This window comes from Phocoena phocoena, chromosome 16, assembly GCF_963924675.1.
Source record: "Phocoena phocoena chromosome 16, mPhoPho1.1, whole genome shotgun sequence".
Classification (NCBI taxonomy): Eukaryota; Metazoa; Chordata; class Mammalia; order Artiodactyla; family Phocoenidae; genus Phocoena; species Phocoena phocoena.
In genome coordinates this window covers 2,517,102-2,532,218 of record NC_089234.1, presented here as the reverse complement: position 1 = coordinate 2,532,218, position 15,117 = coordinate 2,517,102, and the positions used below count along the sequence as shown (strand labels likewise).

Here is a 15,117-nt window from a genome sequence, read left to right as displayed (position 1 = left end):
GTCCTGGGTAAGGAATGATATAATAACCTGATTCAATGGGAGAAAAAAAAACAGGGCCCAGAATCCATGTGAAGTGTACCCAGTCGTTTCTAGCTGTGATGCAGTGACAGAGAACATGTGGAAACCAGAGAAGCAGCATTTCATCCAAATGGGCGAGAGCATCTTCCTGGTCCTTACCCGTTGGGGAGAAAGCCCTGGGAGTTTGGGGCAATAGGAATAAATACAGCAGTTTAGGAGCTGGGGCCTCCCGTGTAGAGGGGCTGGGGGTGTGAGGGTAGCAGGCTGAGACTGAAGACCTACCTGACGCCCCGGGAGCTTTGCCTCTTCCATCTCAGCCCTCAGGGCAGCCGCAGCCTGACTTCTGACGGCTCAGTGCCTGGCAGAGCTGGTGTGTCGTGTCCCTGCAGAATCGGCCAGACGTGCTGCTTTCTCCTTCAGGTCCACGCCATAAAGGGTTAGCCAGTTTAAGGTCCCCCACTTCTGCCTCTTATCATAGGAAGGAGACTTTTCCCCCCTGAATCTCCTGTTATTCATTTCTTAGTTCAACAGATATGAACTGAGAAAAGAATGTATGTCATAGCTGGAAGGTCTAAAGGTCATGTTGGCATCGACATTTTTACATGAGATATTTGTTCTGATTAAAATAGTGAAGTGTCTTTCATACAAATGAGCAAATAATAGATACTAACTTAAACTTAGGCTAATAATGGAGTCACCACCAAGTTTTTTACATTACTTTACTTTACTCTGGTGAAGAGACACAACCATGGAAGTTTAGCTACTTCATCAAGAGAACATGAAAGACTGACCCATTTATTTTATATACGTACTACAGGGCAATAGCGCCTATGCATCATTTAAAAATCAGTGGTTTTCTTTTTTCCTTTCTTGTTTGGTTCTAGAGGAAAGAATTTAAAGTTGGCAAGGAAGGGCCAGCTCTGCTCACGGTGTTTGCTGGACACTCCAGACACCCACTCTGAGAGGTGACATCTCCAGGCAAAAGCAGCGGGACAGGGGACCTGTGAACTCAAAAGCATAGGTGGAAGGATTCTCTTTGAGACGTGACATCTTGGAGCCACACGGCCCAGAGGAGCTTGCCTGGTTAGAACTTCTTAGCTCTCTTAAGAACTACCTCTCATTTTACAAGTGATCTTGTTTGTGACACCAAGGCAAACTCATTTGTATCCTCAGTTTCTCAAATTTGAAACAAGAATTACAAATACAAGCAGAAAATTGACTCCAAATGGACCCGGAGAATAAATACATAGACACACATGCATACACACACACACACACACACACACAACACTGTTTATGTGTAAAACGTTTGACTCAAGACAACACACAGCTGCATACAGACATGCACAGTGACTATGTACACTCGTGATCAGCAAAGTGCCATGGAATCTTCATCTGGGTGATCACATGGAAAACTGAAACTTCAGGTAGGCAAAGATGTATGTGGCAGTGTATGTGTAAGTTTTTCCTTCTCTCTCTCTGCACATGACCCTTCCCTCCAACCCCATACTAGCGGCTTTCATATGTACAGCACAGACTTGGTACATCTTATAGGACCTCAAATACACTGCCAATCGAACTGAGAAGGCAGGAGGTGTTAAAAATTGGCAAGTCAGGGTAAAGCACGTTTTTGGTGGATCAGAAGAACCTCTATAGATAGAGCATCAGTTTGTGTTAATTCTGAATTGTGACGTCTCCAGGTTGAATAAAGAAACCACTCAACAAAGGATGCTCCTTCCCCAGCCTGAAGAAGTGGCTGGTGCCACCTACAGCTTGGAAACTGGCTCTACAATCCTCACCTGCCGCCCCGGCTGGTCTTCCGTGGAAGACAGATTAGAATTGATGCAGGGGATGGAAAATGGGTAGTCAACTCTCAAGATGAATTTTCCCTGATAAATTGTCAACAACTAGAAACGTGTTTAAAAATTATTTTGACTAAAGGGCTTTTGAAGATTGTAGCAATTAGATCAAGATTTGTGAACTACATTTCCTATAAATATATTTCTTCTAGAGAGCACCTTATGGGATGTGGTCACATTTTTTTTTTGCCCTATAGCAACCCAAAAACGTTCAACTCAGTGCTAGATTGGGTTAGTGGGTACACGCTTATCCACATTGTCTTATTTTAGGGGAAAAGAGATTACTGTGAAACCATCAGATGATACACACTTCTGAAAAGAAATGAAATGTATTTTTATCGGTGGAGCCAAGATGAAGTACGTCTTGAAATGTGTTTTACAAATAAGCTTGCTCATAAATTGTCCATTCACTGCTTCGAAACCTTTTTTCACATTTGAGGAGCTGTCAGAGGTCCCTAACAAACACGAGTCTTATTTAGTTTACTGGATATGTAATTCTTCTTTTCTTTGAAAATAATTATTTTTCAAGCAAGTGCAGGAAAAATACAACCAATAAAAATCTCGCTATGGCAGCATAAACAACCTTTATGGCCAGCATATACATAGAGTTCTTCCAATAACAGCAGTTTCTGGTAAGGAAGCGAAGAAAAAATTGGCCAGACTTTGCCAAGATCAAGTGCGGGGCTCCTAAGGGCTGACAGAGGAAACGTCACAGCCCATTCCCACTTCCCTATCCCAGACTAGTTCTTGGTTATCAGGGTGACATTTGTAGCATCCCAGTTGCCAGGGAGGCCCTTGGGCCATGGAGAACAGGGCTGGTCACTTGGTTGGACCCAGTGTCCAGTTTACCTCAACGTGGTTTGTGAGACAACCTTCCCAAGGCCCATTCTTGGGGCCGCCAAAGCTGATGGACGGCGGGGTGAAATTCCCTGGAGGGCTCCCGAGGGGCAGAACACAGACTGTCCACTTCTTAGTTACCCCACTCTCCGTCCAGGCCGGTGGTCCCTCAGCAGGACTGTGCCAGGGTGGGTGGCAGGGCTAGGGTGGGCCGATGGGGGTCGACTTCCGAGGATCTGGTCCAGGGATTCTTCTCTGGGGTTCCGGTCAACCCGTTGGGGCTCCCGGGAGGGGTGTTTGTTTCGGCCTTTCCAGACCTGCGCCCAGCCGTGGTCACGTGACCACGACCCCTGCTCCGGGCCACCCACGTGGATGGAGCCCGCAGCATTGGGACCCGGGGCCACCCCAGCTCCGCGCGGACTCCTCCCCAGGAGCTCCGTGTCCGCAGGTTCTCAGCAGACGTGCGGGTGCTCGTCTGTGCCATTTATAGTAGCTCGAGAAGATGTTATCGCAGCTTGAGAACGGAAATTAAAATACGTATCCTTCAGGTGCAAATCTACTGTACTTACAGTTTTAACTGTTTCTCAGCAGGGGGCTCCATTAATCTTGTAACAGTGAAATTCCTAAGGAAATTAATTCCCTCCAGTTGGGGTTATTCTCAACCGGCCTTTGGAGGCAGAGTGATTGGGATTTAGGAGTCTCTCTTAAAAGAGAGGAAGCATTGGCCATTTTCCTTGAGTAACAACACTTCTTAATGCCATGCTTTGCCCATTAAAAACCCTGTGTGTCTCTTGGCCCCTCGAGGGAGTGTTTACAAAAACCTAGCCAGGTGGGAATTCGATTCCAAGTCCTCCCCTATAACGACCAGGTGTTCTTCTCCACCTGGGTTATCTGTGCCCACCTAGTACTCAGCACTGGGGCCCAGGAGGGAATGATGTGTCACCAAACGTGGGATGGCTAAAATATTTCCTCACCCATTCAGGAGTGGTGAAATGTTAGCTGTCATTAAAAATAATTATACCTCAGCCACACAAACACATCCCTTTTGAACTGGGGTCCATTCGCAGACACAGGGTGCAGCACCTTTGCTGCCAGGAAGGCCCCCCGCAGCCCTCTCTGAAGCTTGTGCTCTGCCAGGCCGGGACTTCAGCCGCCAGGACCCAGAGCCTCAGCTTCCCGGTCCCCACGGTCCCAGCCCCTGAAGTGCCACACAGCCTTCTCAACAAAACCTAATCGCCCCATCCTTTGCAGGGCTGTGCTGCTTGGAGAGCTGTCCCTGGTTCCTGACCAAGTGGGCCGGAGAGCCCGGAGAGGCCCCTGCCCAGGGCCACGAAGTGTCACTGGGTTCCCTAGGGGGAGCCCTCTGCCCCAAGAGGGTATAGGATGTAGCTAAATGATGCTTACATATGGGTCAGCAGAATGTCAGCGTCTGGGATTAACCCACACTGGGGACAAAGGCCAAAATCAGCCCCAGCATCTTGCTTTCCTGTGGTTTTGAGTCTTCATGCACTAAGTTCTGTATGATAATGATGAGTTTTCCCCTCTGTGACTGAACACGCTCCGAGAGACAGAGGACTGGGCTCTCCAAAGTATGAGCAGCGTGCAGGATGGGGTGCGGTGGGGGCAGGACAGGGAAGGCTGTGGAATGAGTCCCGGCACTGCCCCTTCCCTGCTGTGGCTTTGGGCAATTTCCTTAGCTATAAAATGGGGCAGGTGTAACTGAGCAGGACCGTATGGGGCCTTCCCAGGACAGAACTGCACCCCGCCTCCCATGTCCTCTGCCTGACTCTTGTCTGCAGAAAAACTTTAGCCTCCTAGGCCTTGCCCGAGTTCCAAGGAATAAATTTAATCAGAGAAGTGAGAAAATGCAGAGAGAAAGGAAAATGGTCAAGCAAGACAAAATAATAGTTTAAACCAAGTCCAGGGCCTTTAGTTCCTCCTCAAGGGCTATAGATAATATTCTGAGCCATGTCCTTGGAGCTGTTTTGCAGATACTGAAGCCCCTACCAGGTGGATGACGTTAACTGCATGCTGCCCACAAGCACGCACACCCCAGACCAGCTGGACCCAGAAGGTTGATGATGTTGACTCTCGATGACCTCACCACCAAGCAATCAGAAGTATGTCCACGAGCTGATCACACACCCCACAACCCTCCTCCCTTACCCTGTCTTTAAAAACCTTTTCCTGAAAGCCTTTGGGGAGTTTGGGCCTTTTAAGTACTAGCTGCCTGGACTCCTTGCTTGGCTCCTGCGATAAATGCTGCACTTTTCTTCACCACAACCTGGGGTCAGTAGATTGGCTTTACTGTGGGTGGGTGAGAGGACCTAAGTTTGGTTTGGTAACACAGGCAGCGATGTTTTTGCATCATGATCTGGAAGCAGCAAGGACTTTGGAAAGCTGAAAAGCACTATATAGCTGTGTACACCCTTATCTACCTGTAGCTCAGATGTGACAGCCCCCCAAAATGTGGCTTGGGCTCAGGGCTGAGTGGAATGGTCTTTGTTGCGAAATCAGAGCATTTTAAATCTCAGAGATTCACGTGCTGAACATTAGGCCTGTTGATATCAATAGTGATAACAGCAAAAAGGGCAGGAGGCAGAACTGGAAAGATGTTTAGGGAGTTTTCCCAACTTTATTTTTAAGGTAGGGAGCATGCTCTCCAGCTGGTATATCCTGCTTTCAGCAAATTCCATTTAAAGAAGGAAAAATCAGGATTTTTAACAGTTACATTAGATGGGTGACTCTTACATTTTTTGAAAAAGATTCACTATTGCACATTTCCCTAGTGCATTACAATTTCATTATTTTTAAATTACAAAGCCCATCCATGTTCTTTGAAAAAAATGCAAGTGAAATGTTTTTAGTATTGATGTGTAAGCTTCCTTCAAATTAGAGATATAATTCTTGTACAACATTTGGTGCAGATGTGTTTCCAAACACACTAACATTTCAATGAATGACTCCAAAGAAGTTTAAAAAACAAAAAAAGAAAAAGAAAAAATGCAGGTGACACTAGGAAGCATATAATGTAAAAGGTGTAGGTCCTCCCTTTAAAACTTCCCTATTTTCACTCTCTGGGCACAAGTTCTTCTAACACTTTGGAGAATATCCTTCTGAAGACCTTTTGCTATGCTACATTTAGCTATGCGGAGTTATGTGTTTTATTTACATATAATTCTGTTTAAAAATGGTCATTAGAGCATACATCTTGTTTTGCAACATGCTGTTTTCTCCCTTCCCGGTGCATTTTTTCATAGTAGTCTCTAGATTTTATTTACGGCTTTTAAAAAAACTAACCTTTTTATTTTAAAATGATTGTAGGGTCACATGCAGTCATAAGAAATAACAGAGAGAGATTCTGCCTATGCTCTTCCCCAAAGATAGCATCTTGAAGCACTGTAGTACAATACCACAACCAGGATGAGGATATTCATACGATCTGTCCATCTTCTTCCATTTCTCCAGTTTTACTTGTACTCTTTGTGTGTATTTCGTGCGTTTAGGTTTGTGTACCTACCACCAAAGTCAGGATACAAAACAGTTCCTCACTACTCTCTTATTGCATTTTAGATAATGGAATTTACCATCTTCAGGAACACCCACTTCTCAGGATGAGGCATATATGTAACTAAAGACCACTTTCAATCACTGGAGCAGAGCTACCCAAGAGAAAATACAAGGTGAGCCACAAGTGAAAGTCACCTATGTAATTTAAACATTTCTAGTAACCACATTTAAAAGGTAGAAAGAGGTAAATTTAATTTTAATAATATGTTTCACAAAACCCAGTATATCAGAAGTAGTATTTCAACATGCAATCAATGTAAACATTATTAATGAAATATATTACATAATTTTTTTTTTTTTTTTTGTAATAAGTCTTTGAAACTCCACAAGCCCACTTCTCCACCAGCTGCAGGTAGAGAGCATGTACTGAGCACCTGCCACGTTCTTGGCTCTAACTTAGGCACTGGGACAGAGACACAGTTCCCGCCCTTGATGAGAACCGGGGCTGGTGGAGACTACAGGTGCAGCTCTAACCCGGTGAGATGTGCACGTGGTAGAAAGCACATAGGTGCCCTAACACCCACGGGAGGATCCATGGGGCCTGCCCTCAAACTCAGTGCAGAGCCCGAGGACCCCCCAGGAGGAGCCTCACGTGTCTGGGTGGAAGCGATGGCTTCAGTAAGATGGGAGCTCCAGGAGTGGCTCTTTGGAGAGCAGGCGGGGTGCACTTGGGGAGAACCAAAAAGACTCCCCCGGCCCCAGGGCAGATGGATGCTGGGCTCCGGAGGCAGGGGAGGGCGCTTGGCTGGCGGCTGAGGTTTCCCTGGTTATTGAGGATACTAGGACCATGGACAATTTTACCCAGTACGGAGAGTGTGGGAGTTATAGGCAGGGTAGGTGGAAAGGTGGTGAGCGGACACTACCTGGGGCGTCAACATTAGGCGATGCCAAGGAGAGCCAGGGAAGACCCGAGGTTAGAGGAGCGTGGGGCCTGCGGGCCTGAGTGAGAGGGTCCTGGGGCTGGGCCCGTGGTGCTGGAGGCGGCCCAGCTGCCCAGGCCGTGCTGCTCGGAGCTTCACAATGGGTGATGGGCTGTGCCCTGGCTGCGCCCAGGGATGGCCCCGCCGGCGGGTAGGTGGCGGGCCACGCGGTGGCGCGGGTTCGGGCTCTTCAGGACCGAGTTCGAAGCCCCTTGTCAGTGTTGAGGTTCGGAGAGGGCGCAACCTCCCTTTCCCTAACTTCCCATTCCATCCCCACCTTTACGTAATTTCCTTTAAGCTTAAAATTTCACTTTGTTAAACATACACTCACATCACACACACCATTCACCCAGCTGCCGTAGGAGTTGCAAGGAACGTACGGCGCCCCGACAGCCAGGAACCCCAGAGGCCAGGATTCCTGACAGTCCGGAGCCCCGGGGGGTCAGGAGCCTGGGGCTCTCACTTGGCCCGCCGGTAAGCCCCAACCTCCCGCGTTTTACCAGCTCCCGGCTTCCGCGCGGGCCTACAGGGCGGGGCGGGCGCGGGGGGGCGGGGCTTCCGCGCGGGCCGGAGGCGGGGCTTCCGAGTGCAGCCGCCCGAGCCCCTCCCCCATCGACCGCCCGCGCTCGATTGCTCTTGTCTAGCGGCGGCAGCATGGCGGCGGGGGCGGTTGAGGTGGCGGCTGCTGTTGTGGAGGTCGGCTCAGCCGGGCAGTTTGAGGAGCTGCTGCGCCTCAGAGCCAAGTGAGCGGGGCGGCGGGCGGCAGGGATGAGGGGACGCGGCGGGGGCCGGCCGCCACGGCTGCCCGGCTCCTTCGCACCCGGCCCGGCCTGGGCGGAGCGGCCGGCGCGGCCCGGACCCCGAGGCCAGGTCCCCGCCCCGGAAGGGGAGCGGGGTCTACCGCAGACCCCCGGCCCCGGCCCTCCGGGCGCCCCGAGGCCCGGGTCCCGCCCTGCCGCCCGGCCCGGCCTCCCGGGGCGCGGCGACGCGGGGACTCAGCCGCGGTCGGGGGTGGGCACGGAGACCCCGGCCCCCGCCCGCTTCGTCACGGGCGGGAGGCGGAGGAAGGCCTAGCTGGGTCGGCGGTCCTGCCTCCTTTCCGAGGGGCGTTTAAGGGTGTTGGTGATGGGGCAGAGCGCACTGTGTGGCGCTGTCCGGGCCGAGGACGCGGGTCTCCTGTTTCCTGGACGGGCTCAGCCGCGGTCCGTTCTGGCTTGGCCCACGTGCCCCTCGCCCTTGGGACGGCGTCTGAAGGAGACCCACCGGGATGCAGAGGCCGGGCCTGGGGGAACACATGGAAACCCGGAGCTTGCGAGTCGGCGCCGGCGGGCGGGCACGGGGCCTCCGCAGCGGTCTCGCGGCTTCCGCTGGCCGAGCTCTCGGGGGCTGGGCGGTGTCTCGGGGCATGGCCGGTGGGGGCGGCGGAGCGCCAGCCGATTGCCAGGGAGCGAGCCCCAGAGCCGCTGCGCACATTTCATAACCAGGTCTCAGGAGTGTCCTCTGCGGTGAGAGGGGTAGGACAGTGCCCACCCGGGGGTGTGGGAGCGGGCACGCGTGCTGCCTGTCCTCGCGGCGCCTTCGCGCCCGGGCTCTTCTGCGTGCGGCGGCGCGGCTGCGCGGGCTCGCTGGCAGTGGAAGCGTATCGGCGCGAGTGCAGGAGCGGATCGCGGTTGGAAGCGGGTAGTGAGTACGCTGGCGAGCGGCTGAGCTGCGGAGTGCGGGTGCGATGGGAGAGTTCCCGTCTGGCTTCGCCGCCGTGCTGAAGTTAAAGGTGTTCGCCAGAGCCGCTCTTGCGGCATTTCCGGTCTTGCTGGGAAACTGCCAGAAACGGGCGAGTGGGGCGGGGCGGGGGGGGCGCGAAGGGAATGACGTGGACTCATTGATGAAAGGTGATTCATCCAGCGCTCCCCCCATCTTACGGCGGCCCACTTATGGAGTGCCCCAGAGGCGGCGTCGTGAACGGAGCAGGGCTCGGTTGGACCTGCCCTCCGTAAGTGTTCAGTTCACGATCACCTGGAGGACTATTTTGCTTTTTGTGTGTTTCACATTTTTGATTTTATGTATCGTTTTTTAAAGAAAAAAGTCGTCAAGACATCACAGTTGAAAAAGTTTAAATGTTAATTCTTGCCACGGGCCCGTACTTGAAATGATCCGGAAACCAATATACCTTTTTCGTGGTGATGAGTTTAAATGGGCACATGGGAAGGAAGTGATGCCTGGCATCTGCGGAAGGAACAAATCTCTGCTACTTTTGGTGAAATTGGCAGCATTTCAGAATATTAAATAGTACTTGTTAATGTAGTTACGTAACGTCTACTTTACAAATCTTCATTTCCCAGTATTAAAATTTCATGTGAATTGAAAATTTTTTTGCGTAAGTCAAATAATCAGATGTTTATATGTTACTGAGACCTCATATAATGGATATTATTATATATTGTATTATATATATTATATAATATAATGTATAATTATATTATAAGGTATATTATATTATATACCTCATATTAATGGATATTAATACCCATTTACAGAGTAATTAAGGTTTTTACCCGTTTGTAAAATATTTAACAGAGTCTAATATTATATGATCTTAATAGATGGTGGCTGGTGTTACCTGCAGAGGAATAACTATAAGAGAACACCTGTAATAACAGAGAAACAACCATTTATCAATCACTAATTATCTTACTGAAAAAGAACCAAGGTTCATTACATTGTTTAACATCACAGTAGTTAGGATTTGAATCTCGTCTTTCTCTAAAGGTTTTCCTTCAACAATGCACCCTGCATATTGGGCTGTCCATGAAGGTGGAGAGAATACTTACATATAATCCGAGAGGGTGACAGCGTTTGTCTGTTTCAGGTTTATGTCCTTATGATGTTAGGCATCGTGTACCTAATTGGAAAGTGGAAGTTAACCATCTAAATATGAGAATATTGTGGATGATGTAAAATAACAACGTTAATACCATTCTTTAATGTTTCCAAAGCGCGTGCATAGTTTTGTGTGATCTTCCCAACCTCCCAGGGTGTTACTGCTGTTTTACGGATGTGGAAGTTAAGTTAAATTACTCTTCCAAGCCACATTAGGAGTAATGGAAGTTAAGTTGTGTATGTGTACTTTTTTCTTTTCTTTTTTACTTACGTTGGCACATACTGTTACAAAGTTTGGTAACTTATTTTAATTTTTTAAAAATGTACTCATTGTGAGCATTTTCCCATGTCATTAAACATTGTTTGACACACGATTTTTAATGGCTTTATGATATTTTATTGTATGACCATTAAGAAAACTATCTTGTTGGACAATAGATTTTTACAGTTATTTGCTGTGTAAAATACTGGGAAAATATTCATATACGTACATTTTTGTCTCTTTAATGACTTCTGTAGGATAGATACTTGGAAGTGTGTAAGTATCTTGAAATTTCAGGAAGGTTCCAATTTAATTTTTACTGGTAGGATATGAAAGTGCCATCTCACTGTATCCTTTTTTTCGTTGAATATTATGATTTTAAAAATCTTTTTCAGTTTGGTAAAAAGTGGTATCTAACTTCTAAAAGATTGAGGTATTATATACTGTAGTAAAATGCACAGATCTTAATTGCTGGGTGTGATGAATTTTGACATTTGTATTAACACAAGTAACCATCATTCAGGACAAGAATATAGAGCCCCAGAATGCTCTTCAGGCTCTTTCCAGTAATCCCCCACCAGTGATCTGCTTTCTGTCACTGAGTTGTGCCTCTTCTTTTGCTTTATGTAAATGGAGTCGCAGAACTCCTGGTCTTTCATGTCTGGGTTGTTGTGCTCAGTGTGTTTTGGGGATTCATCCATGCTGCCGTGTATCTGTAGTTGGTTCCTTTTTTATTGCTGAGTGGTATTCCGTTGTGTTAATATACAGCAGGTTCTCCAGTTTGTGGACGTTGGGTTACTTGCAGGTGTCGGCTGTTGTGCGCCAGGCTGCTGTGAACATTCCTGTGCAGTCGTTTCATGGGCCTGTCTTCCTTCCCACCATCCCTTGGGCCCCAGAGGCCCCCCGCCACGCTGTGCAGAAGCTCTGCGAGAGGAGGCTGGAGCAGGCCGAGGCTCACGCGGGAGGCTTTGCAGGGCCAGGTAGCTCACTTCTGCCCTGCGTCCCACTGGCCACAGCTCAGTTCCAGGGCCCCAGCCCGGGGCACAAGCGAGACTGAGAGGTGTAGTCTAGCTGCATGCCCGAGAGGAAGAGGCAGCAGGAATTGGTGAAATACTTCCTCCATAGTCTCTGCCCACCTACCCACATGTTGAAGCTCCTGCCTTCTGCTGCTGCACTTGGAACCCATGGAGTAGGGGCCCTGCCATGTGTCCTTTCCCACCTTAGGCGGCTCTGCCTTTAGAGCCTCCTGCTTTACTCTTGTGTGCCCCTGGGCAGCCCTCCCGTCTTCCTCGGTCCTGTCTGTGACCCCTGTCCTCCATTTTCCTTCGTTTCAGCACATGACCTTGCTTCCTACCTGGAAAACAGGACTTCCAGAAGCATCTTCCAGAGCTCTTCTTCGACTTGCCCCTCCCCCGACACCTACACATTTACTTGTAGCTTCACCCATTCTTGATTCCTTTGCTCTTGACCCGGAGGAGATTGTCCCTCTTCTCAAGGCGAATTCTTCTCTGCTCTCAGTTTCCCTCTCCTGCCACCTTTGAGACCTTGAATCCTTAGCTGCCTCTCGTGTCTTCAGCCTCTCCCTCCCCATTTGCACTCTGTCCCCTCACAAAATAAACGATGAAAATTCTCTTGTATTGCAAAAAGCCCATTCCTTGATCCTGCCTTCATCCTTGCTCTCTCTCTGTTTACAGCCCAGTCTCTTACAGAGTAGGTTTCTAGCCTTCTCTGCTCCTCATCCTCAGTCCAGTGGTCTACACGCTGCTTCTGTCGTCCACTGGACTTAACGCTCACTGTTGCTGGTTGCCCTTCCTGCTGCATTTGATGATTGTCTCTCCTTCCTTCTTGACTTCTGGGAGACCCTGGAACCTTGCTGTGTGCCTTTTAGGTCCCTTCTCTGGTCTACCACCAGGGCTCCTTTACCACCATCTGTCCTAGCTTAGTGTTGATGGGCCCCAGAGACTCTGCCCTCGGCCTCCTCTTCATCCTCCTGCGTGGATGAGCGTGCTGCTGGCGCTGTTTCTTGATTCCCAGATCTGCAGATCAGGCATGGACTTCTTTCCTGAGCTCCAGACTATCACAGCCCACTAGACTTCCTTTCCTCTCAGGTTGGCAGCTTCTGTACTGTGATTCGTGGCTAGTGCTATCACTAGCCATCAGTCACTAAGCCAGGAACTTGGAGGTACTGAAATTTAGACTGTGCTCCAGTGCCACCAAATCCTGCCCCCAGCTCTCTGAAGTCCCCAGTGCCTCACTCGGCTTCTGGCCCCCAACACTGCATGGTAGGCTCCTCCTTCTCTCAATACTTAGCTCACATGAGCCAAGTATTCTGTTCCTTTCCTTGCCCAAGGTTAGTTGTCCTTTCTTTCCTTTCTCCATGTAACATATTTTTCAATGTATTTTCTTCCTGGGTTTTCAGATTTTTTTGTAGTCAAGGGGGATTATATTTGAATTTGGAATTCTGTAAAACTGAAGGGTTTTTCAGTTGGGTATGAGGATAGAATTAAATATATCTTTGCCAAGATAATTTTATATTAAAATAGTTGATAGATACATACTGAGATTCTTGAGAATTTCATTGACAAGTTATTAATCACTATTCTGTCTGTTCATACTATCAATTTTTAGAAAATCTTCTGTAGCATAATAAAAGTACGTGAAAAGCAGCTCCCTTTTTTTCCCTTTGTTTTCTGCTTATATACCTTCATTTGCAACTTTTTTTTTTTTTTTTTTTTTTGCGGTACGCGAGCCTCTCACTGTTGTGGCCTCTCCCGTTGTGGAGCACAGGCTCCGGACGCGCAGGCTCAGCAGCCATGGCTCACGGGCCCAGCCGCTCCGCGGCATGTGGGATCTTCCCGGACCGGGGCACGAACCCGCGTCCCCTGCATCGGCAGGCAGACTCCCAACCACTGCGCCACCAGGGAAGCCCTGGAACATTTTATCCTATTCCTGTGGTCACTTCATCACAGTACCATGTCTAAAAAGTAAATACTAACATGAGTAGTAGTAACGCATATGCAGTCATTTTTCACAAACGTGCCTTGACTACAGAAATCTAGTTTCCATCTTTCTTTCCTAAGGGTCTCAAAATAGAGTTAATTTACGTGGCTAGTAGTTGAGGTGGATGAATATTCAGAACCACTTCATGTGAACTAAGTATTGACTCAAGAAATATTAACTTGGAAATTCATCCAAAAGGTTCTCAAGACCTTGCAAGTTGTTATATTTCTGTCTGTGTTTAATATAACAAGATTCTAGCAGTACAAACACAATTCAGGCGGTCCTTGTACAGGTTTCTTTGCTAATAGAATTTGATCTGCATCAGTATTTGCTTATTTCTAAACCTACTGTATTTTTAAAAACTGCATTTTATGGATTTACAGGTCCCTCCTTGTAGTCCATTTCTGGGCACCATGGGCTCCACAGTGTGGTCAGATGAACGACGTGATGGCAGAGCTAGCCAGAGAACACCCCCAGGTTTCATTTGTGAAGGTACTGTATTTTCAGTGTCATGTCTTTTAAGAATTTAATTCTGATTTATGGGTTAGACTACAATTTATTAACATATAAGGGAGGACTGGTGTGGGATTCCTCATGTTCATACCTGGTGTTGGGATCACAGTAGATTATTCTTAAACATCTTAAAATGTTTTTGCATTTTTCAAGTACCGAGTGGTGTAAAACTCACCACACTTTCCCTGACACATGCTTGGTTGGGAGGACAGGATGGCAGTCGGGGGAGTGTCTACGTGGGCAAAAAGCAGATGAGATCATTCATTTTGGGGAATTGTGGTTTTAATATAGTAAAGATAGTAACAAGACTTACTTCATTGAAAAGCTAGGTGTGACATGGAAAGTGATTCAAGAAAGAGTGTGTGAAGGCCGCTGTAGGGACTGGGGCAGTAGGAAGAGGTTGCTGTCGGGGCCGGGGAGGTGCAGACCTGCAGGAGAAACTGAGTTCTTCTGACCTGCCAGGAAGCAGAGGAAAAGGAAGCCAGTCTCTCCCTTGCTGCCTTTGTTTTTTTACCCTGTTTTGCATGCTCTGCATTCCTGGTATCTTTCTTGGGTAGAGGCAGTACTAGGAAAGTGAGAGTTGTGACTGGATTAGCTCACTAGGTTTAAGCACATTTAACGTTATCAATCAGGACTTAGTACTCATTTAAGCAGCAGGGCCAAAATAAGAGCTGAATATCTTAGAAATGAAATTTTGGGAAGGGAGAAAGCTGAATCCTTAGTATTTAAAAAAGCAGACAGGAAATCAAAGCTTTATTTTTATTTTTTAAAAATAAATTTATTTATTTATTTTTGGCTGCGTTGGGTCTTTGCTGCTACGTGCAGGCTTTCCTCTCGTTGTGGCGAGCAGGGGCTACTCTTCGTTGCGGTGCGTGGGCTTCTCATTGCGGTGGCTTCTCTTGTTGCAGAGCACGGGCTCTAGGCTGTGGGCTTCGGTAGTTGTGGCACGCGGGGCTCAGTAGTTGTGGCTCGCGGGCTCTAGAGCGCAGGCTCAGTAGTTGTGGCGCGTGGGCTTCGTTGCTCCGCGGCATGTGGGATCTTCCCGGACCAGGGCTCGGACCAGTGTCCCCTGGATTGGCAGGCGGATTCTTAATCACTGTGCCACCAGGGAAGCCCAAAGCCTTATTTTTTAAAACCAGGGTTTGTGAGTTCAGAGGATATGTTGGCAAGTATACCTGTATATGGGGTTAAAAGTGATGTCAACTGTATTGCTTGTATGCCGCTTTTTATGTAAACTGAAGACCCAGAATTCCGACATACT

The 15,117-nt window shown here is 48.3% G+C and overlaps 1 protein-coding gene across 1 annotated transcript in view; it reads left to right on the top strand.

Moving 5' to 3' along the window:
- The first annotated feature begins 7,832 nt into the window (after positions 1 to 7,832).
- The window catches only part of GLRX3 (glutaredoxin 3), a 31,681-nt gene continuing 24,396 nt past the window's right edge, over positions 7,833 to 15,117 (top strand). The window contains exons 1-2 of the mRNA XM_065893813.1: positions 7,833 to 7,947; positions 13,727 to 13,835. Of these exons, the coding sequence (XP_065749885.1) occupies positions 7,859 to 7,947; positions 13,727 to 13,835 (198 nt within the window). The 5' untranslated portion in view covers positions 7,833 to 7,858. The remainder of the gene's footprint in view (positions 7,948 to 13,726; positions 13,836 to 15,117) is intronic.